The sequence below is a fragment of the Ochotona princeps genome, chromosome 25, assembly GCF_030435755.1.
Source record: "Ochotona princeps isolate mOchPri1 chromosome 25, mOchPri1.hap1, whole genome shotgun sequence".
In the NCBI taxonomy this organism is placed as follows: domain Eukaryota; kingdom Metazoa; phylum Chordata; class Mammalia; order Lagomorpha; family Ochotonidae; genus Ochotona; species Ochotona princeps.
Window position 1 is genome coordinate 21230878 of NC_080856.1, and position 21504 is coordinate 21252381.

At 49.9% G+C, this 21504-nt stretch overlaps 2 protein-coding genes across 3 annotated transcripts in view; one reads left to right on the top strand and one right to left on the bottom strand.

Moving 5' to 3' along the window:
• Positions 1-288: 288 nt before the first annotated feature.
• LOC131477962 (probable ribosome biogenesis protein RLP24) lies at positions 289-1165 on the bottom strand. Its single transcript, XM_058654924.1, has 2 exons — positions 798-1165; positions 289-479 (listed from the first exon to the last, which is right to left on the bottom strand). Exons 1-2 carry the CDS (start codon positions 1107-1109, stop codon positions 297-299), a joined length of 495 nt encoding a protein of 164 aa, XP_058510907.1. The 5' UTR covers positions 1110-1165; the 3' UTR covers positions 289-296.
• A 4290-nt stretch (positions 1166-5455) lies between these two features.
• KIAA1549 (KIAA1549 ortholog) overlaps positions 5456-21504 on the top strand; it is a 108239-nt gene continuing 92190 nt past the window's right edge. For both annotated transcript variants that reach the window (XM_058654929.1, XM_058654930.1), the window contains exon 1: positions 5456-5766. In XM_058654929.1, the coding sequence (XP_058510912.1) occupies positions 5577-5766 (190 nt within the window). In that variant the 5' untranslated portion in view covers positions 5456-5576. The remainder of the gene's footprint in view (positions 5767-21504) is intronic.

Sequence of the window (21504 nt, forward strand, 5' to 3'; positions counted from 1 at the left end):
GAGGAGAGACAAAGAGGAAGATCTTCCATCCGATGATCACTCCCCAAGTGAGCTGCGACGGGCCGGTGTGCACTGATCCGAAGCCGGGAACCTGGAACCTCTTCCAGGTCTCCCACATGGGTGCAGGGTCCCAAAGCATTGGGCCGTCCTCAACTGCTTTCCCAGGCCACAAGCAGGGAGCTGGATGGGAAGTGGAGCAGCTGGGATTAGAACCGGCGCCATATGGGATCCCGGGACATTCAAGGCGAGGACTTTAGCCACTAGGCCATGCCGCCGGGCCCAAAAAGCACAAATTTTTAAGAAGTATCCTCCATGTCCACATCTTCTTGTAACTGCTGTACCATTTTTTCTTCCAGCTGTTTGCCTGCAACAGGAGCCCGGATGAGGTGGATTTTCTGCTTGACTTCTTTGATGTCCTGAACTTTCTGTAGTTCTTTATTTTTCTTCAATCTGTTCATTATAAATTTAGCTTGGTGTTTCTGCTTTTTTTTTTTTTTTAAGATTTATTATTATTGGAAAGCCGGATATACAGAGAGGAGGACAGACAGAGAGGAAGATCTTCCATCCGATGTTTCACTCTCCAAGTGAGCCGCAACGGGCCAGTACCCGCCGATCCGAAGCCGGGAACCTGGAACCTCTTCCGGGTCTCCCACACGGGTGCAGGGTCCCAAAGCTTTGGTCCATCTTCTCCTGCTTTCCCAGGCCACAAGCAGGGAGCTGGATGGGAAGTGGAGCTGCCGGGATTAGAACCGGCGCCCATATGGGATCCTGGGGCGTTCGAGGCGAGGACTTTAGGCCCAGCGTTTCTGCTTTATCTCTTCAACTCTCTTCATTACATCAATAGTTTTATTCCACAACTTTCTCTGGTATTTGATAGGCTCATGTCTTCGTTTTTCAAATTCAAATGAATTATCCACTGTCAGTTCCTTGCCGGCTGCTTTCCGGAATGCTTTGGTCCACCTGACCTTGCGAGGATTATGCTTCTTTTTAAAGTTTTTATGACATTTGGATTTACAGAATCTGAACACCTTGCAGTCGTTGCGGATGAACATCATGCCGTGGCCCGGGTAGATGGGCCCCGAACAGAAGTAACACTTCTCAATACGCATTTTGAGCCCGCATGGGAACCCACGGGACCGACGCCGAGCCGGAGAGGAAGTGGTGTAATCCCATCACAGGAAGCACTCGGGAAAAATCTTGCATCCACTGGTTCACTCCCCAAGTGGCCACAACAGCTGGAGCTGAGCTCATCCTAAGTCAGGAGCCAGGAGCTTCTTCTGCGTCTCCCGCGTGCGTGCAGGGTCCCAAGGCTTTGGGTTGTCCTCTACTTCCTTCCCAAGTCACTAGCAGGGAGCTGGATAGAAAGTGGAGCAGCTGGTATACAAACCGGTGCCCTTACAGTATTCCGGCGTATATAAGGCAAGAACTTTAGCTACTAGGCTACCATGCTGGGCTCACATAAAACAAATTTGAAATATAGAAGATATCTAGAATTTGGCAATAAGAGGAACCAAATGATATAATTGAACAAGTATTTGAATAGACATTTTATCAAAAAGAGCATATTAATGGAAGATAGTGAAAAAAATGCTCAACATCACGAGACATTAAGAAAATCCAAGTTAAGGCCCGGCATGGTAGCCTAGTGGCTAAAGTCCTCGCCTTGCACACACCGAGATCCCATATGGGCACTGGCTCTAATCCTGGCAGCCCCACTTACCATCCAGCTCCCTGCTTGTGGCCTGGGAAAGCAGTTGAGGACGGCCCAAAGCCTTGGGGCCCTGCAGCCATGTGAGAGACCCAGAGGAGGCTCCTAGCTTCAGATTAGCTCAGGTTAAGATCCTGTCTTCATTGGTCTCACTGCTTCCAGTAATTTCTCTCCAAATCATCTTATATATTGTTAATAAGAGTCATTCTTCTTGTGCCTGGTTCTAATAATATCTTGAAAACTCTTTCATGATATACCCTTGCCTACAAATGAAGTTCACATATTTCAGCTGTCCTCATCTTACCCCAGCTTCCCGCTTCTCTTTACCACATCTCTTTGATCACTTTTCATAGAAACACTGACTGTTCAACTTTTAAGCTCAGTGGTTCTTGCCCCTGACTGTACATCAGAATCCTGGGGGACTTTGAAGACATGATTAAGGGCAGACATTTGGCTTAGTAGTTAGACCCCACTGGGCTTGATACCTGGCTCTGCCCCTGATTCCAGCTTCCTGCTTTTGTACACTTTGGGAGGTAGCAGGTGCTGGCTGAAGTGGGTGGATGCCTGCCACCCACGGGGGGGAGCCAAATTCAGTTCCTAACTCCTGGCTTCTGCCAGTGTCAGTAATGACTACTGGTGGCATTCGAGAAGTAAGCTGGTAGATGGGAGAGCTGCCTAGCCCTGTCTCTTTTATTTTACTTTTAAAAAATTTATTTATTGGGCCCGGCGGCGTGGCCTAGCGGCTAACATCCTCGCCTTGAATGCCCCGGGATCCCATATGGGCGCCGGTTCTAATCCCGGCAGCTCCACTTCCCATCCAGCTCCCTGCCTGTGGCCTGGGAAAGCAGTTGAGGACGGCCCAAAGCTTTGGGACCCTGCACCCGTGTGGGAGACCTGGAAGAGGTTCCAGGTTCCCAGCTTCAGATCGGTGTGCACTGGCTGTTGCAGCTCACTTGGGGAGTGAATCATCGGATGGAAGATCTTCTCTCTGTCTCTCCTCCTCTCTGTATACCTGACTTTTTAATAAAATAAATAAAATCTTTAAAAAAATAAAAAATTATTTATTTACATAAATGGCAGAGTTACACAGACAGGGAGAACAGAGAGAATGATCTTCCATCTGTTGGTTCACTCCCAAATGGCTCAGTTCTGGCCATTGTGGCCACTTGGGGAAAGAACCAGCAGCTGGGAGATCAAGATCTCTCCAGGTCTCTCCCTCGGTGTATTTACCTTTCCAATAAACAAATCTTCTTTTTAAGGTGGGGCCTATTTTACCTTGAGCCAAGGGTCATACTGACCCTCCTTTCCCTCGCTCGTACTGGTAGCCTGTTTTGAGGATCTAATCCTGCCCATGTCCTCGAGTTTGTGTGGCTTAACTGAAAAACAAGACCGCAGCATTCCAGTTGGCCGATCTTCAAGGAAAGAAACTAATCTCTTTGGTTTTCTTCTTTAGGTATCAAAGAAGAATTGGGTGAGATAACTGCTATAATCAATTCCTTCATCTTTTCTACCCTTCCACGGTAACAGGTCATAGCAGGTGCTCAGCAGCATTGGTTAGATTTATGGCATAATTTGGTATGAGCCTTAAAGCTTCGTCTAGTCCCTTTTCCTTAAACACAAATATGTGAAGTGTGTATGTTTACACCTGGGGACATGCAAATGCACACACGTGCACACCCAGGACACTTTCCTACCTTGGGATGCTCACTCCTTTGGCACTGCAGTCACATCACTTTACCTGCTGGACTGCAGAGCCCAGGAAAGAAATTTTCCTAAACACAGAGGCAGAGTTCTTCATATCCTAACAGAGGTCATGTTGAGTTTGATGCTTTCGGACATCAAGGAACTCTAGGAACTGCACTTTCTTTAGAGAGTTAGCGTTCATGAGTCGTTTCTACGATCTCAAAGTGATTGTGGTTTTTCTTTCCAGCTGATCCCAACCCCTTCTTAACGGTGGGACCAATGTTTGCTTATCCTTGAGTTGGCTGAGAATGGAGAAGGACCCTCCTGCCTGGGCCAGCTGGGATCTAGAGGAGGTAGTAGTGGTTTCCTGGCTGAGGCCACCCATGAGAGATGTAAGCTCGTCTGAGGGGATGCTGTAGGTGAAATCAGTTAATACATGATGAGGGCTTACCATGTGGAGTGCTAAGCAGGATGACATGTGAACTTCATGTTAGCTGAGTGGGGGAGGTAAAACACAACAGGACAAGTCAAGAATCACCCCCTTGGTGCGCATCGTAGTCAACTGAGGAATCTATACCAGTTCAGAGAATGATGAAAAACATGCAAGAGGTTCCAGGTCTGGGGACGAGACATGCTGAATAAAGCCAAATGTCCACTTAGGTACTACCATGAAATGCTATTATTCTTGGAGTGTGGGTGGGGGGAGGGGAAGGAGCAACTGGTAAGAACAGGAACTGTTTACGATGGGGGGCACAATGGCAAGAAATGAGATCAGGGTGTGTGTTGTGTTAGAATAGTTAAGCTGCCATTTGGACCACCTGCATTCCATATCTGACTGCCTCAGTTCAAGGCCTGCCTCCTCTTCTGTCCAACTGCCTGCTAATGTGCAACCTGGGAGGCAGCAGATGACAGCTCAAGGCCTCGGGCCCCTGCCACCCATACGGAAGACCCAGCTGGAGTCCCAGGACCCCAGCATCAGTTTGGCCCAGCCCCTGCTATTGCAGGCATTTAAGAACTCAGAATAGGTGGGAGGAAAGAAAAAGATCATTGACCAAAGCCATCTTTAACCTTTATTCTCATTTCATTCGACTATGACAATGAAGAGTCCAGTGTGGTTCTGAGGAAGAAGCAGTATTGATTAATCATTTGGCAAAGGGAGAACTACTTAGACGGGTGGCAGCTGTAACGCTGGGCAGCCCCTTTGGCAGCTGGGCCCAGTGGCAGAACCCCACTGCAGGGACTACCAGGATCCTCTACAGGATCCCCTTCAGGTGGTTCACATTGCCCACTGTCGGCCACGATCTTCAGACAGTGTCCTCCATACACCTCCTGGGTACCCTGCCTGGCACAAGTCTTCTCACCCAAAGCTACCCATTCTGTCTTCCAAGGTGATGTTCTGAGCTAGATACCAGCTACATTCTAGAGGACTCCACAAAAGGCAACCGCTTTCTTCACCTGCCTCCAATCCTCAAACGCTATTCCCTCTACCCCTTAACCTCTAGGGTGCTTGCTGCGCGCGCGCCCCCCTCAGCCCCTCACCGGTGGCACGCTGGGCTCTGGGGAAGGCTGCCCGACTTTCCCGGCTTTGTCCCGTTGGCTCACCAGAGCTGCCCACGAACGCGGGCGCCCCCCACCCCCCACCCCTGCTGCCCGCGCCAGACAGGCCACAGAGCGGGGCTGGTCAGCTTTTCAGGCGCTGACCCGTCCCTGTCGGCCTGCACGGGGAACGCGTGGGAGCCCCCAGGACCACGGCACCGGCCCTGGGTTCGAGGTCGGGGCGGAGACAGCAGCACGCCCGGCTCCGGCCTCTCGCGTCTCCCGGCGTCGGCACTCGGGAGGCGGGGTCCTGAGGGAGGGCCGGGCCCGGCCACTCGGTCGACGCTGCCGCCCGTCCGCTCGCAAGGCAGGCGCCCGGCCGGCCGGGAGGTGGTGCTCGCCTCCTCGCGCCCGGGCCCGCGCGTTGACGGGCAGCGGCCCCGAGGCTCCGAAGGGGGCGGAGCGGCGAGGCCGGCGTGCGGCTGGCCGCCCCCTGTCCGCGGTTCCGGCCCCCGGCCCGCCCCCGCCTCGCCGGCCTCCCTCCCGCCGCCGGTGCGCGGCGCCCCGTCCCAGCCGCAGCCGCAGCGGCCGCCCCTCCCCGGGCCTGAGAGCGCCGAGCCGCGAGGCCCGGCCGGGACAGCGGCCGGGAATGCCGGGGGCGCGGCGCCGACGCCGAGGCGCGGCCATGGAGGGGAAGCCCCGCGCCGGGGTCGCGCTGGTCCCGGGGCCGAGCGGCCGCGGGCCTTCCGCCCGCCGCCGTCGCCGTCGCCGCCGCCCGGGGCTGCTGCTCCCCGGCCTCTGGTTGCTGCTGCTGGCCCGGCCTGCCTCGTGCGCCCCAGGTAAGCCCTGCCGAGACCTCTCGGGATGCGGCCGCGACCCTGTCTGTGTCTTTATTGCTGTTATTTTCAAAACCTTGTTTTCCCCGCCCATCTTCTTTTATTCTCCATGGCTCCCTCGCCCTGCGTTCTGGAGATGCTTTTCCCCTCCTTTCTTCCTGGGCCCAGCGAATAAAGGCACGGAAAGGACACAGGAAAAAGCGAGTGGGTTGTAGCCAGTCTGGCCGAAGGTCTGCACCGCCAGCCCTGTGGGATCCGTGGAGCCCGAGGCGGATCTGGTGCTGCTTCTCTGAATGTGTCTTTCCTTGTCCTGCAAGATGCAGGCACTGGGGTGGTAATTGTGCATGGCTGTCTGCATGTGGCATGCCGAATGTCTTGGAATACTTTGTTGTGGGCCGAAGGGTTCATGGGGTGTGTGTGCTTTCTCTCCGCATGGCATTGCTGTGGGGAGCCCAGCGGCTCTTCGCTACATGAAACCAGCAAGGCTAGCTGGGGTTATCCCAGCGCACCAGGACACAAAGAACAGGCAAAAGAAAATCTCTTGGAAAGCGCACGGGCCAGGGATCTCTCCAGGGACACGGCTATGGGTGTTACTTCTGTAAAGGCATTCTCAACACGGTGGAGTGTGACAGTATTTGGATTCTCGTTGTCAGGGCAGGAAGAGAGTAAGGGCTGCATTAATAACAGAGGCGGTTTGGGGACTGTTTAGAGGCATGGTTTTGTGAAGAGGCATGTGGGTGGGTTTTGTTGTTGGGGAAATGATTTAATTCATCTCGCTTCTCTGAAATGCCGACTTGTTCATCCTCAGCGCGCGTGCACACACACAAGGATGGTCTTGAAGCTGGCTCTGAGCTGTCACACTGCAAGTGGGGGGACTGACACGCTTTGAAGGCAACGGAGAAAAGGTGGAATGGGTAGCTTGGGTGGAGAGCTACAGCACATGGAACAAAACCAGCAAGCCAGGAGGGTTCCTCCAAGTCCTCCCGGCCGCTGGGCTGAAGGACCGCTGGCCAGGTGGCTTTAATAGGGATTGGGACCCGTGTGAAGGTGTCTCTTGGAGCTCTGTGTTGGAATTCTGAGCAGTGCCATGTAGGGAGGGTCCAGTAGCAGCACAGGAAGCACTGGAGGAGTCCTAGAAGGGCCCTGTGCTGATGGCAAGGGAAACTAAAGCAGAGAAGCGACTTGTTCAAGGTCATAGGCTGGTTGGTGCAGAGGTATCATTTTGCCATTCCCCGCTCCCCTGACTACTCTTGACCTGCGGCCTGGTACACACCAGAGCGCTGCTGGTGGCTTTCCTGCAGGATCTACAGCACGGTGGGGTCGGGGGTTGGTAGCACCGGGCTCTGCTAGGCAGGAGGCAGCCAGTACCTGAGGACTCCTGGATTCATCTGTCCTGGACGCAGCGGACTCATCGCTTCTGTTTCCTGAGTGCTTCCTGTGTGGCAGATACTGTGTTTCATACAAGGGCCCCCATCGTGTGACCAGTCGGTGCTGTCCTGTTTTACAGATGAGAAAGTGGAGGCTTCAGGAGTTTGGGATGGTTGGGCTCCCTCCAGACTCTGTGACTCACTTAGTCCCTGTCCTTGACACTTCTCATAGGAAAGTAGCCATTTGGATCTATGGAAGAGGTGGTGGAGAAAGTTGATTTTTCTGTTGATAACACTCCCAGTCTGACTGTTCAAGCTGGAGCTGTGACATGAATGATGTTTCTGCTCTAATGCTGATGTAATGGGAGCAGAGATTTCATCCTTTTACTAATTTGCATGCCGTGCTCCTTGGGTTTGTCCAGCTACCTACAAGGCTGGATACCAAGAGTAGGATCTGAGAAGTAAGAGGATGCCACCCGGTCCTCACGGATGCAGTTGGGATCAGAGAGCAGTACAGAAGCTGGTATAGACCCTAGACAGGCACACCTGTGGGCTCTGGACAGGAACAGCAGCACACCATCTGCTAGGCAGGGGCTAAGCAGGTGGCTGTCCACTGCTTGCACACTGAAGGAAGCCGTCTTGGGGAGGAGGACCTCCTGAGGTGGTAGGATGCCTGCAGGATGCTGGTTCCTGGGGCCCCGAGTGTTGAATGGTCACTCAGAGAGTGGTGGAGGGGAGGAGGCTCTGCCATGGTGATTTATAAGCAGTGGGGTAGGCGTTGGGCCTGGCAGTCAAGATGCTAGTTGGGATACCTGGTTCCCATAGTGGAGTGCCTGAGCTCAAATCACAACAGTGCTTCCAGTTGCAGTTGGTGGCAGCCGGTCATGGGTTGGGTTCCATTTCCTGGTTTTGGGCCCTGGCTAGCCACAACCATTGCAGGCATTTGGGGAGTGGGAACAGTGACTGGGGCTCCCCCTGTGTCTCACTGGCCTTTCAAATAAAGAAGAATTAGAAGATAAAGAAGAGCAGTGTTAGTCCAAAATGGCATGGTTTAGACCTGTTTGGGGTTTTCCCAGTGAGTCCCAGTGCCTTTCGGGCTTGTCTTCTTCCCTCCTGGTTTCCATCTTCTCCTGATTTTCCATTCAGCAGAGTCCACCTGCCAGGTGGTCCCCTTTTTATAGCCTTTAGTTGGGTTTCTCTGGTTGTGTTGCTTTTTTGTCTATTTTTATTTCTTTGGATATTTCTTAAATTTTATTTTTTTATTTGAAAGGCACAGTAACAGAGGGAAGAGACAGAAGAAAGCTCTTCCAGCCACTAGTTCACTCTGCAGATGGCCACAATGGCAGGAGCTGGGCTGATCCAAAGTCAGGAGTTCCGCTGTGCCCCCCGCATGGGTGTGCAGGGGTCCTTGGACCTCCACTGCTTTCCCACACCACAGGCAGGGAGCTTGAGCAGAAGGGGAGCAGCTGGGATTCAAACCAATGCCCATGTGGGTTGCTGATGTCACAGGCCTTAGCCTATTGCACCATGGTGCTGGACCCTTCTTTTGGCATTTTAAAGTGAGTTTTCCTTAAAAAAAAATTTTTTTTTTTCAAAATTTGGCTGTTGCATGTGTATTATTGTGAAAACAACTTATACTTTGGACTCACTTTTGAACAAAGTATGTTAGAAGATCAGTCACCCACGGAATAAAAAAAGAACCCTTCTCTCCTCACTTGTTCAGAGGTCCATTTTATAAAACTGAGGAGCTGTCACTTACAGTTGATAGTTTTTTTCTGTTGCTAACATTAAAATAAAAAAAAAATTGAATTTGTGCACAGGTGTACATAGTCACTCAATATGTAACTTACACATTTCCCTATTTGGAGACAGTTTTCTATCCTAACAGCCTATTTAGTTGTTCTTTTTATTTCTTTTTATTTCCTTTTGTTCTTTTTATTTCTAAACTCTTTGGGCTGCTGTGAATAATGCTGGGTGATGACTAGCTCTGTCGTTAAGGCTTTGCCCATATTTCTTTTGGTGTGGCATTTTTTTTTTTTTTTGAAGTACACAATTGAGGTGGGGGATTAGATTTTGATGAAAACATAAGACCCAAGGGGCTGGGTGTCTGTGCGGGGTGCCTTGCAGGACGGGGGTCTCTCAGTGTGATTGTTGAGTGGCTGGAGAAACTGCCTAAAAACATTCAGGCGATTGTCTTCTATGAATATTGTTTAAATGAATCTATAATACAGTCTTGATGAACACTTTTAAAATTAGAGGGTTTTTTTTTTCATGGGGGGATTATTTTGTGTTCTGTGAATTTTCTTCTTGTTCATTTACCTGCTGTGGCAATACATATTTAAGTATTTATGCGTTATAATGGTAGCAACCATTTTCTCCATATGCTGCATTTCTTTGCGTCCAGTGTATTTTAATTTTTACATAATTTTGAAATGCAGTAGTTTATGTTGTTTTGATCAGCAAAATATTTGGTTTTTCTCTTTGTAGTTTTTTTGTTGTGTTTGTGCCTAGGGCATGTTCAGTTTTTAACTTTGTTAGTGTGTTGTTTTATTAGTAGCCCTTGCGCGGTGTACTTGTTTATGCCTTGTGACTGAGTTAGCCTCCTACAAATGTTTCTAAAGTGCGGCTGCTGGGTGTCCTGCATCAGTATCGCTGAGGTTTTTGGGGGTACTTGGAATTCTGCGGGAGGCGTTTGGTGTAGCAAGTAACTGGGTCCCTGCCACCCACGTGGGAGGCCTGGATTGACTTCCTGGTTCCAGGCTTCGGCCTTGGGCGCAGCCACAGCCACTGTGTGCGTTTGGAAAGTGGATCAGTGGGTGGGCGCTGCCGCTGTGTCTCTCAAGCAAAGGGAAGTTTTGGTAAATTGATTTGAATTGGAATCTTTGGTGATGGTGCCTGGGACTCTTCACTTTAACAAGCGTCTGCTTCATTTTTCGGCATTTTATTCTCCGAGATCACTAGTCCAGAACCTTTAACTGCAATAACTGAACATTAATAGTACTTGGGAGATAGACACTGACCGCCTCCAACCTTTTAACTGTTTGAATGGTTCATTTAAAACTATCTTGTTGTTGTTTGGTTGTGTGGTATCTTGTTACTTATTTCTTGGTTTGGACCTGAAGGGGCACAGAGGACAGATTTTAGACTCTCACTTCTGTCCTGTTGGGAACAGCTGCTACAGTCCTTGTCAGGAAATACCTTACTTAAGCCTGCAAACAGAACCCAGCCAGGGAGTTGTTAAAAGTCACTGGGGATCTGCAGGCCCTGCAGGTTTTCTATCACTGCCCTGGGTGAGAGAGGCAGCTAATTACTGTCATTATAATTACACTAGGTTGGTTTTCCTGGATAGAAAGGCTGTATCTGCCCTAATCTAATTTATTTCTAAGTTGTGACTGTCCGCCTTTCATCTGGAGCTCCCAGTGTTAGGATTTCTTTTGCTTATGCTCAGGCAGCAGCTTGTGGAGTGGGGAGTTAAAAAACCCAATCACGTGTGTTTCTGCTGTAACTTCTGTTGTGCCTGTGGATGGACCTGTTTTCTTGTCCTGGGCCTCCTTTTCCCTGTAAGAACAGGTTGATGAGATCTGCTATAAGTTACTTTGTTAGTTACATTTCAAGTCTTCCTATTGGATGTCTGGAAACAGCGTTTAGTACAGGCAGCAAGTGTCCTGTTTCTGCGGGTTTTTTGCGTCACTTTCTGAGCTTGGTGGATGTTCTAGGCCAGTGACCAGCTGAGGACACTTTACTCTTACCGGTGCATCCAATTGTTCTTTTTAGAGAAGTCCTCTTTTCCGTCTTTGATCCTCACACCCAGGATACATCCTTTGCTGGCTTCTATTCTTTCTCTCGCCTCCTCTTTGCTTCCGTCTCCTTTGGTGATGCTCTAGGTATGCGGGTACTGTGGCTTACAGCTTCAGCCATTCCTTCTCATAAGCAGAAATGAAATGTTGCGACCTAACGTGCACAGCACTCACCAAGCAGTAGCATCGCCCAGTTCTAGCTGCTTAGAAAATGCAGAATCCCTGGTCCTTCCTGCCGCAGACCTTCTGAATCACAATCTGCATTGAGCAGGATTCCCTGGGGCGGGGTGGTGGGGATCCCATGTGCAGAGTTGAAATTGGAGAAGCACAGGCCTGAGAGGTACTGCCTCCTGTCCCAGCCCTCTGGGAGTGAGTGGTGTTGCAACAATGGCGGCTGAGTCCACTGGGACTGAGTCTGGAGCTAATCCAGATCCTTGGAGACCTGCAGAAACACACCTGCCTTTGGGACCAAATCTGTGTAAGTAGCCTGGCTCCGTTTGACAAGGAACTGTCAGAATGTTTTTCTAGACTTCCCTGATTCATACCCTGTTTATTCATTATGAACATTTGGCCGGTTATTAAAATACTGTCGTGCAGCCATAGCACTTGGTGACATGTTGCTGTGCTGGCAGTTCCTGTCTCTTCCCCCAACAAGTGCCCTGGGTCTCTGCTCTCCTCCAGGACTTTTCTCCCTCTACTTCCTTCTTCAATTTTCTTCAAGACCCAGTGGCTAAAGGGCTGATGCTCAGCCCAGCAGCTGAGGAAGAGGAAGAGGAACTTCCCCTTGGATCTGGCCGGTTTGTGTGCCCTCACCTCTGCCACTGTCCCTGTCCAAGCAGCCACATGGCTGGCTTGGCCTCCACTTGTGTTCCTGTTCCTCCACTTTCAGCTGGTCCTGCCACTTCCTTCCTGGCCAGGAGTCCAGAGGCTCCCTGGTTTTCATCATACTCCAGGTCCGAGCAACACCTGTGCTTTGGTTCCAGCCAGAGTAAGGTGTGGGAGGAGCAGCACACAGTAGGTGCAGAATATTCAGAAGGTTGGTGCAGCAGGGGGTCAGTAGGAAATTTCCAGTGAGAGTGGTGCTGTGAAAACTTTGACCTGCCCCTCGACAGCTGGCAGAGCAGGGTTCAGCCTCTCAGAGGCCCAGCCGCTTTGGAGGGTGCCCTGTTTGTTTCAGGCAGTGAAGTGGTGCGGGAAAGGCTACAGGTGGGGAAATGGGCTGAGCTAATATGTGATGGGGCTGGAGGAGACAGGTGGTGCTGGGAGGGGAGCCGGAGGGGAGGCAAGCAGTCTTGGGGATAAGCACAGAATGGGGTCCAGGGCTGGAGCCCAAGATTTGTTCTAGAGAGGCGGAAAGGGAGAGAAGGGGCAGCTGGTGCTGGGTCAGAGGTGTCCTGGCAAGTGCTCACTGCTGGCGCAGGGGTAGATGAGAAAGGTCTGCAAACGCGAAGAGGACAAGCATAGGTGGAATAGTGAGTCAGAAAATACGGCTGCTCTCCAGAGAAGAGTCTAGAAGGAAATGGCGGGCAGCAGAAAGGGCCGGTCTTGGTAGCAGGCCAGCGGACTCTCCGCTTGCCTCTCCAGCAGCCCTGAATGCCCCAGCCCTGGGGAAGTGAGCAGGCAACAGCAGTTGGCCCTGACGCCTTGGCTGGGGTGTGCACAGCCTGTGCAGTCATTCGCAAACTCTCCTGGCTGCTTTATTCCCTGCCTCTTGTTTGGGCCTGTGGAAGGAAGCCTTCATCACTTAGCATTTTGGGATGCTAGGATTAACTTTGGAGCCAGACAGTCTGAAGGGCCGTCCTGAACCACTAGGTGAATACTGCCAGCAGGCTTTCAAAGGGAGAGCCTTCTACCTACAAAACAACCACCTTTCCCAGCCAGCTGTGAGGGGAACCCCGGGCATAGCCCAGGAGGCAGGTGCGTGCAGGTGGGCTGTTCTGGGGCTTTGTTCCTCCCAGAGCCGACCCCAGATCAGCAGTTCTGGCGTCTCTGTTAGAAATGTAGGTGCTCAGATCCCCTTAAAACCCTTCAGGGATTTAATGCACGTTGGTGTGGGCAGCGTCTCGTCAGGTTGTGTCCATTTCAGAGATCTTGGGTTGTCACCTAGATGGTGGGGAGATGTTAATGTGTTCATATCCAGCCGGATTTCAAGTGGGCTGGAAGAAGCGAGGCAGAGAGCGAGCTGAGCTGGGTTCTGGCTGGTGGGAGAACTTCCACCCCTTCCCGTTCCCCACCCCCAGGGGCCAAGCTTGTCACTGGCCATTTGTCCCATCCCAGATTTCCTGGCCTGATCTCAGCAGGAATACAAGGACTAGAGAAAACACCTGGGGATAGTTGACACGAACACACAGGTGTCTATGACCAGTGAGTGGGCAAGCGAGCATGGTGCCATGCGGTAGGATTCAGCCTGAGGGAAGGATGTCGCTATATGCACTGCAGCAGCTATAACAACCTTGGAGATGTTAGGTAGAGTCAAATAAACCAGCTGCTTAAGAACAAGTACTGTGTGACTCCCCTCATATGAAGTACCTGGAGTCATCAAATTCATAGAGCTAGCCTAAGGGCAGCTGCCAGGGTGTGTGTGTGTATGGGAGAGAGAGAGAGAGAGAGATTGAGATCGAGATCCAGGGAGTTATTTCATGGGCAGTTTGTTTTGCAAGGGGCAGAGAGGCCAAGTGAATGGTTGGTGGTTGTACACCCTGTGAAGCACTTAACACTATGAACTGTGCACTTAGAACTGACTAAAACAGCACCTTTTATGTCCCTCTTTGCTCTCTCTCCTCCTTTTCCCCCTCCCTTTTATTATCTTAAAACACTGAAAAAATAGATTTACTTATTTTACTTGAAAGGCAGAGTTACAAAAGAGGGAGAGACAGGAAGGTTGGGCTTCTGTCCACTGTTCACTCCCGAAATGGCTGCAACAGCTGGAGCTGGGCCTGTCTAAAGACTGGCGCTTCTTCTGGGTCTGCCACAGGGGTACAGGGGCCCAACCACTTGGGCTGTCCTCCGCTGCTTTCCCATGTGCTTCAGCAGGAGCCGGATCAGAAGTGGAGCAGCCAGGACTCAAGCCAGTGTTTTTATATGGCATGCCAGCATCCACAGGTGGTAGCTTAACTGGCCGTAGCTTGATGGCAGCAACAAACAACACTTGTTTTTAAAAACAGCTGCTAGCTGGTGGGGTATTGAGGTTGAAAGGTGGTCAGAGTTGGGAGTTGCAGGGAGCTGGGTGTTGGGCAGGAGCACACATCCTGTGTGGATGAGGTGAGAGGCTGGCATGGGGGTTGACAGATCTGAATGGGGACTTGCGGGCAGGTCAGGAGTCACTGCCCTTGCCTTGCTCTGTGACACCAATCAAGACCCCGCCAGGACTCTCAGCCTCAGCACTGCTTCCCCTCCCCCACTTCGTCTCAGGGTCCTGTGTTGTTGAGTGTTGTCCTGGGTCATTTGCCAGAGGATGGGGTGGGGACAGGGCTAGGCATTTTCAGCCTGGGCCTGAGTGGAGACTCAGTGGAGACATAACTATTTGCAGGGTCAAATTGTCCCAGCTATTCTTCCTTTGGAGCGGGGCTTTAAATATTCTTCATGTTGTTTTTCAGAATTACGCTAAACTTTATTGGGCTTTTTTCCTGATTATAAAAACGATATGTGTTCATTGCAATAATTAGTACTGGCTGTTCCCTGTGCCTAAGACATTCTTATCTCCGATTTTATCTTCATGATTTACTCCCCTTTCTTCAGGTTTGTGCTTACATCTCACAGTGAGTTAACCGGGGCCTTTCCAAACCCCAGTTAAAAATACAGCAGCCGCCTCCATCATTCCTGTACTTACCTGCTTTTTCCCCATTTATTTTAAAGACCTATTTATTTTTATTTGAAAGGCAGATTTTACAGAGAGAGGAGAGATAGAGAGAGGTCTTCTATCCTCCGGTTCACTCCCTAGGTGGCCACAGCAGCCAGAGCTGAGCTGGTCTGAAGCTAGGAGCCAGGAAGTTCTGAGCTGGTTTCCCACATTGGTGTTGGGTCCCAAGGGTTTGGGCCATCCTCTGCTGCTTTCCCAGACTGTAAACTGACTTGGGTTGGCAGTGGAGCATCTAGGATATGAATCAGCGCCCGTATGGGATACTGGCGCTAGCAGGAGGAAAGTTAGCCTGCCGTGTTCTCATGTTGGGCCTTCCCCAATTTTTATAAACAATAAGTCCTACTTTTTTCTTTTTTAGAGGTATTATTTTTCTTATTTGTTTTATTTGAAAGGCAAAATAACTGAGACAGGCAGACAGCTGATTCATCTTCCCAATACCTGTAACAGCTAGGCCTGGGCTATCCCAAAGCCAAAAGCCTGTAACTCCACCTAGATGTGCCACCTGGGTGGCAGGGACTCAAGCACTTGAGCCTTCTCCTGTGTCCCTCAACAGTGTGCATTGGCAGGAAGCTGGCATTAGGAGCAGATCTGGAGCTAGATCCCATGCAGGAGCCCCAGGCAGCATCCTACCTGCTGTATCGCATGCCTTTCCCCTCGCCTGCCTTGTTTTTTCTGTGATACTTAATATCATCTTGAATGTCTGTGCTACCTTCCTGCCCTGCACTGTGAGCTCCCCAGTGCACACTGTATGTGTTTTGCCCAGTGTTGTTTGTGTGTTTATGCAACACATTTTTTTCAGTGCCCATTCTGTGCGGAACCCTTGGGTGGTACAGCTGATTGTATGCTGTGTTGCTGGGAGGTAGGTGCCATGACTAAGTGGAGTGGTTAATTGAAGGGTTGCATTTGTTACCTGTGTGGTTAGGGAGCCTTATTGCACAGGTTGATGCATGGGTTTTCTTGGGCTGTCATAACCAAGTACCACAAATCAAGTGGCTTAAACAATAGAAGCTGGTTGCCTCCTACTGATGGAAATATGAAGCATCAAGATGTCAGTGTGGCCATATGCTCTGGGAAGGCACTAAGCAAGGGTCTGTTCCAGGCCTCCCTCCTACCTTTGATAGTTCCTGGCTTGCACAGCTTAGCTCCAATTTTCAGAAATTTGTTTACTTGAAAGGCAGAGCAACAGGGGAAAAGGGAGGGGGCGAGGAAGAATCACCTGCTTCTTCCTGGGGCATGCACTGGCAGGAAGCTGGGTTGTAAGCAGAGATGGTATTTGAACCCAAGAACTCTGATATGAGAGTGCAGGTGTCTCAGGTGGGGGCTTAATTTGTTGTGCCACACCACCTGCACAGGCTTCAGTGGCGTTCTGCCTGTGTCTTCATCTTACTTCCCCCTTTTTATGAGCCAGTCTCATTGGGTGTAGGATCTGCCCTGCTTTGGTATGAACTCAGCTAATTACATCTGTAATAAAAGCATATTTTGAAGTCCTAGGGGCTAGGACTTAAACATAGAAATTTTGGGAAACACAGTTTAACTTGTATAGTGATGTTTAAGATTTTGAGGAGGCACTGGTCCCACTCCCACTCCTGGATCTTGCACTATCCATGTGGTTCTGCAGTTTGCCTTGACAGAGTTTGCCCTCTGTGCCAGCATCTGCCCAGCTGATGCTGTGGCAAAACCCAACCAACCCACACCCACTCTGACTTATACATGCACCACTAGGAGCAGTCAAGCCAGGATGGCTTTCCCCTGATCCAACTCATATGGGGCCAAAAGGTGTTGTAGCCCATCCTGGGTTATTCTGCCCCCTTCCCAGGTCTCGTGCTCACCAGTGGGAATAGTGGCACCACAGGGGAGCCCAAAAACCACCCCCCCACCAGGTTTTCCCTCTCACCCAGGGACTCACAGTAATGGTTGGGTGCTGTGGCCCAGTTTGGCATGGCACATCTCAGCTTGGCATTTGCTGGTGCGTGCTATAGCCTGACCAGACCCTGCCCACCTGCAATTCCAGTTCACGCTAGTAAAGTTCAACCTGACCCGACCCACACTTGATTCTGGTGCTCGGATTCTCCAGTGTGTGATGTGAACTGGCCCAGCCTGGTTTAATCCCGACTTGCGCCAAATGTATGTTGGTGGGTACCGTTCCCTGACATGGTTTTGGCTGTTTCTTGTCTTGGTTGTTGAGCTCACCTGCAGGGACTGTGTCCCAATAGAGGAGCTCCCCAACCCCACCCCCCCATTAAAAACCCCCAATGCCAGAAAAAAAAAAAAAGATTTTGAGGAGGCAAGTCATGTAATGGGGAAGGAACTGTGGTCCCAGCAGGTGATGTGCAGAAGCCTGGAGGTAGGAAGGGTACTTGCACTGGGAGGAGCTGAGAAGTGGGGGGTTGGCTGTGGCTTTGGGAAGCTCAGGTGGGAGGGGAAGAGAAGCCCGAGTGGAGGATCATGAGTGATACGATGAGACTTGAAAGTTGTAGCACATTGAATGAAATAAAAACAGTAAAGAAGCCGAAAAGGTGTAAATAAGAAAGCAGAAATCACTGCACATCTTAGCACTCAGAGAACATTGCTGTGACATTTGGGTATATCTTCTCAGACTTTTCTCACACATATAAGCACACACGGAGAAAACAGTAGCATCATATTCTAACACGTTATTTGGCGGCTTGATTTATTTCGCTTCACACTCTATCACAGAATCTTTACGTAGTCAGGAAATTCAGATTTACATCAGGATTGTATCCACTGTGTGGATGTTCTATGTTACACTTAACTCATTCTCTGTCTATGGGTAATTGTGTTGCTTTCAACTTTTGCAGTTAGTAAGAAAAACCCTGCCATGAGCATCATTGTACGCTCATCTTTATACCCTTCTCTAATGACTTCTTAGGAGAAATTCCCAGAAATAGAATTGCTGGGCTAGGCGGTATGCACATATTAGATTCTGCTCCGTACTGCCAAATTGCTCTCTAGAAAGGTGGAAGCAATCTTTATTGTCTCTAACAATGAATCATGGTGCCAGTTTTGCTTCTACTTTCTGCAGTATGGACTATTACCAGTTTTTACTACCGTTGCCAAACACATGGAAAAAAAAACTTTCGCAGTTGCACATCTTTGATTGGTTGTTGGCACTTGGGCCTCTGTTTTCTTGGCTCGCTCGCTCTTTCTTTCTTCTTCCTTTCTTTCTCTCTTCTTTCTTTTTTTCTTTCGTTCCTTCGTGCTTTCTTTCTTGCTTTTGTTCTGTTTTTTTTGGAAAGTCAGAGGAGGAGAGACAGAGAGGAAGATCTTCTGTCTGTTGATTCACTCACCAAGTGGCCTCAATGGCCGGAACTGAGCCAATCTGAAGCCAGGAGGCTCTTCTGCGTCTCCCACACAGGTGCAGCGTACCAAGTCTTTGGACCATCCCCGACTGCTTTCTCAGGCCACAAGCAGGGAGCTGGATGGGAAGCAGAGCCTCCGGGGTTAGAACCAGTGCTGATATGGGATCCCGGAGCATGCAAGGTGAGGACTTTAGCTGCTAGGCTACTGTGCTGGGCCCTCAGTTCTTTATTTTCTCCTGCAGAAATCTCTGAGCTGCCTGGGAATGATGATAATAAGTAAGGGCGTTTGTTAGGGATCAGTGGTCCAGTTGGTGCTTGGGATGCCTGCTTTATGTCCAGTCTTCTTTGTTTAGCAGCCCTCTGCTAAAGCATAGCCTGGGAAGCAGCAGAGGATGGCTGTACTGCCTGGCGCCCACTTGTGGGACCCAGGCTGAGTTCTGGATCCTGACTTCCACCTGGCCCCGCCCTAGCTGTTGTAGGCATTTGGGGGAATGAACCAGCAGATGGAAGATCTTTCTCTGCCTATCTAATAAAATGAAAACACGTAAGATAAACTAAGAAAAATACTCAGTCATTACACAGTGTTTGCCATGTAGCAAACATTGTATGAGACTAGTGTGTCTTGTTCAGTTCACACAGTGGCTGTAAGAGGTATGTACTGTTACCACGCCTTGGTATGATGAGGGACATTGGAAAGGGTCCTGATTTGTTCAAGGTCGCAGAGCTGCTGAGAGTTCCCCAAGCTGGGGGTGGGCCTGTGCACTCCTGGCCAGGCCCTCCCCTGCAGTGAGACTGGCTTGGAGAACCTCCCACATATGCCTTTGGAGCACCTTCTCACAGGCTGCGTGGCACAGTGCTCTCTGTACATCAAGGCCAAGGTCGGAGCTGCCTGTGGCCAGGGGCTAAGCCTCCTTCCCTGTCAGAAGCCCTGACCATAAAGGCACACCCTGGCCCAGCACACAGAAGGAGCGTGGCCCCACGCTGGTTTTGGGGTATGAATGAAGCTGGTATTTGAAAGGTAGTGTTGTGTGGATGCCATTTTGTTTTATTTCAGCAGATTAAATGTTTTGACAATAAAGAAAAATTTCAAAGAGCTGAACTTCATCTTGTGAGTCCTGGTCCATTTTTTCCACCATAGAGAATACATTTCCTAATGCTGAGTGGCATTTATTTGCCACATTTCTTGTGCTATTGGGTCCTGGACCATATTTTCGTGGTTTTGGTGACACTTTGTTTTGACTGTGCTGTTTTGTGTAGTTTGTTTCTGGCAGTAAAGTATGTGGTCATCGTCTGTCTTCTTTGTTAATAGATTAGCTGAAGCTACTGGTTTAAGATCAATTTCTCATTAACACTGAAATTTTGGGTGGGAGGAAGTTAATGCCTTAAAATAGTATCTTCTTCAAAACGCAGCCGATACAGCAAGCTGTCCTACTTCCATTGTTTTATGTGCCTCTTGAGCCTTTCTAATTCTTCATGAAACAGTCTATTAACGCCTTGTGTGGTAGTCTGGATCTAGTGTTAAAGTTTAACCTTCTCAGTTATTTCCAGAAATCTTAGTCCCACAACTGGCCCCTCCCCCAACCCTGCCTTGCCCAGTTTATACAGACTTGTTGACAACCTGCAAATTTCCCTGCTTCCTCCTCTATCCATGAGTGGAAAACACGGTATCTTTGTAAAATATGTTCTCCATGAGTCAGGAGTAGCTAGTGAACGCTGCAGAAACCGCTCCCAGATCTCGCTGGCTTTTAACTTACAGCTTCTCACTCCCCCATGCTGGACTTCTGCTGTACCTTTTGAATTTTGTTTCGTTTCGGGGATCTTTACCCCCGCTGGATCCTGTGTTTTGTTCTTCTGACTTTATCTTGGTTTTCTGGTCAGACTGCATGCCCGCTACAGGATAACTGTGGAATGATGCATGCATGTCTTTTTTAGCAAACATTGATGAAACAGTTAGTGCCATGTGCTGGGCATTGAGCTAGAGAGACGTTGGGATGTAAGAGAAATATGGCAGTCCGTCATGGTTCTCAAGCAGCTCAGCTGAGGAGGTGAAGTGGTTACAGGCATCAACAACTGTCCAGCAGCATGTGAAGTGCTATCGTAGAGAGCTGCAGTGGTCACGCAAAGAGAGTCGTAAAGGCCCAAAGAACTTCTAGTGGTAGATAAAGGCCTGAAGAACTTCAGTAAATATTTTGTTTTAGGATGGAGCATATTCTTTTGATGCTTTCAGTATTTCTTGCTGTGTAATAGATCACCCCAATATGGGAAGACTTAAATGTGACTCTTTGTTTTGAGGCCCCGAGTCAGGAATTTGGACAGGGCTGGTAGACCATTCTTCTGCCGTGTGAAACTCAGCTGAGGTTGTTGCCCTCAGCTGTGGTTGGCTGGTACCAGGACTGGCCTGGATGGCTTTAGAGGGCTTCCCTCCCAGCACTTGGGAACTTTATTTGTCCACAGACCTTTGCTGTCTCTCTTCATTTGAATGGCTTGGGTTTTGTGGTCTTAAGGTGACGGAACATGGTATTGGGCAGTTGGTCTTTTTTTTTTTTTTAATTTATTTTATTTTATTTTTTTTATTTTTATTACAAAGTCAGATATACTGAGAGGAGGAGAGAGAGAGAGGAAGTGGAGCTGCCGGGATTAGAACCAGTGGCCATATGGGATTAAGGCGAGGACCGTAGCCACTAGGCCACACTGCCGAGCCCCATACTCTTTTTTTTTTTAAAGATTTTATTGTTATTGGAAAGCCGGATATACAGAGAGGAGGAGAGACAGAGAGGAAGATCTTCCATCCGATGTTTCACTCCCCAAGTGAGCCGCAACAGGCCGATGCGCGCCAATCCGATGCCGGGAACCTGGAACCTCTTCCGGGTCTCCCACACAGGTGCAGTGTCCCAAAGCTTTGGGCTGTCCTCAACTGCTTTCCCAGGCCACAAGTAGGGAGCTGGATGGGAAGTGGAGCTGCCGGGATTAGAACCGGCGCCCATATGGGATCCCAGGGCTTTCAAAGCGAGGATGTTAGCCACTAGGCCACGCCGCCGGGCCCCCCATACTCTCTTGATCAGAGCAGGTCACCAGACCTGCCCAGACTCAAGGGCAGCGAGGGAACAACCCCATGATGGGTGGAAGAGAAACACTCCTGAATTGATCGTAAAATTACCATTTTTGGAGGTTAGCTGCCACAAACATGAACTGGTGGAAGATACTGGAAAGAAAGGTAAAATTACCTGAGAAAGTTCTCCAAGGAGTTGGGAATAAATGATGATAAACAGGTGTACTAATCGCCAAGTGAAATGGAATGTGTACCTGCCGTATGCCAGGCAATCTTCAAGGCCCTTAATGTGCGTCAGTTGGATGTAGTCACTGGATCCTGATGACAGCCTGGTCAGGTGCACGTGTTA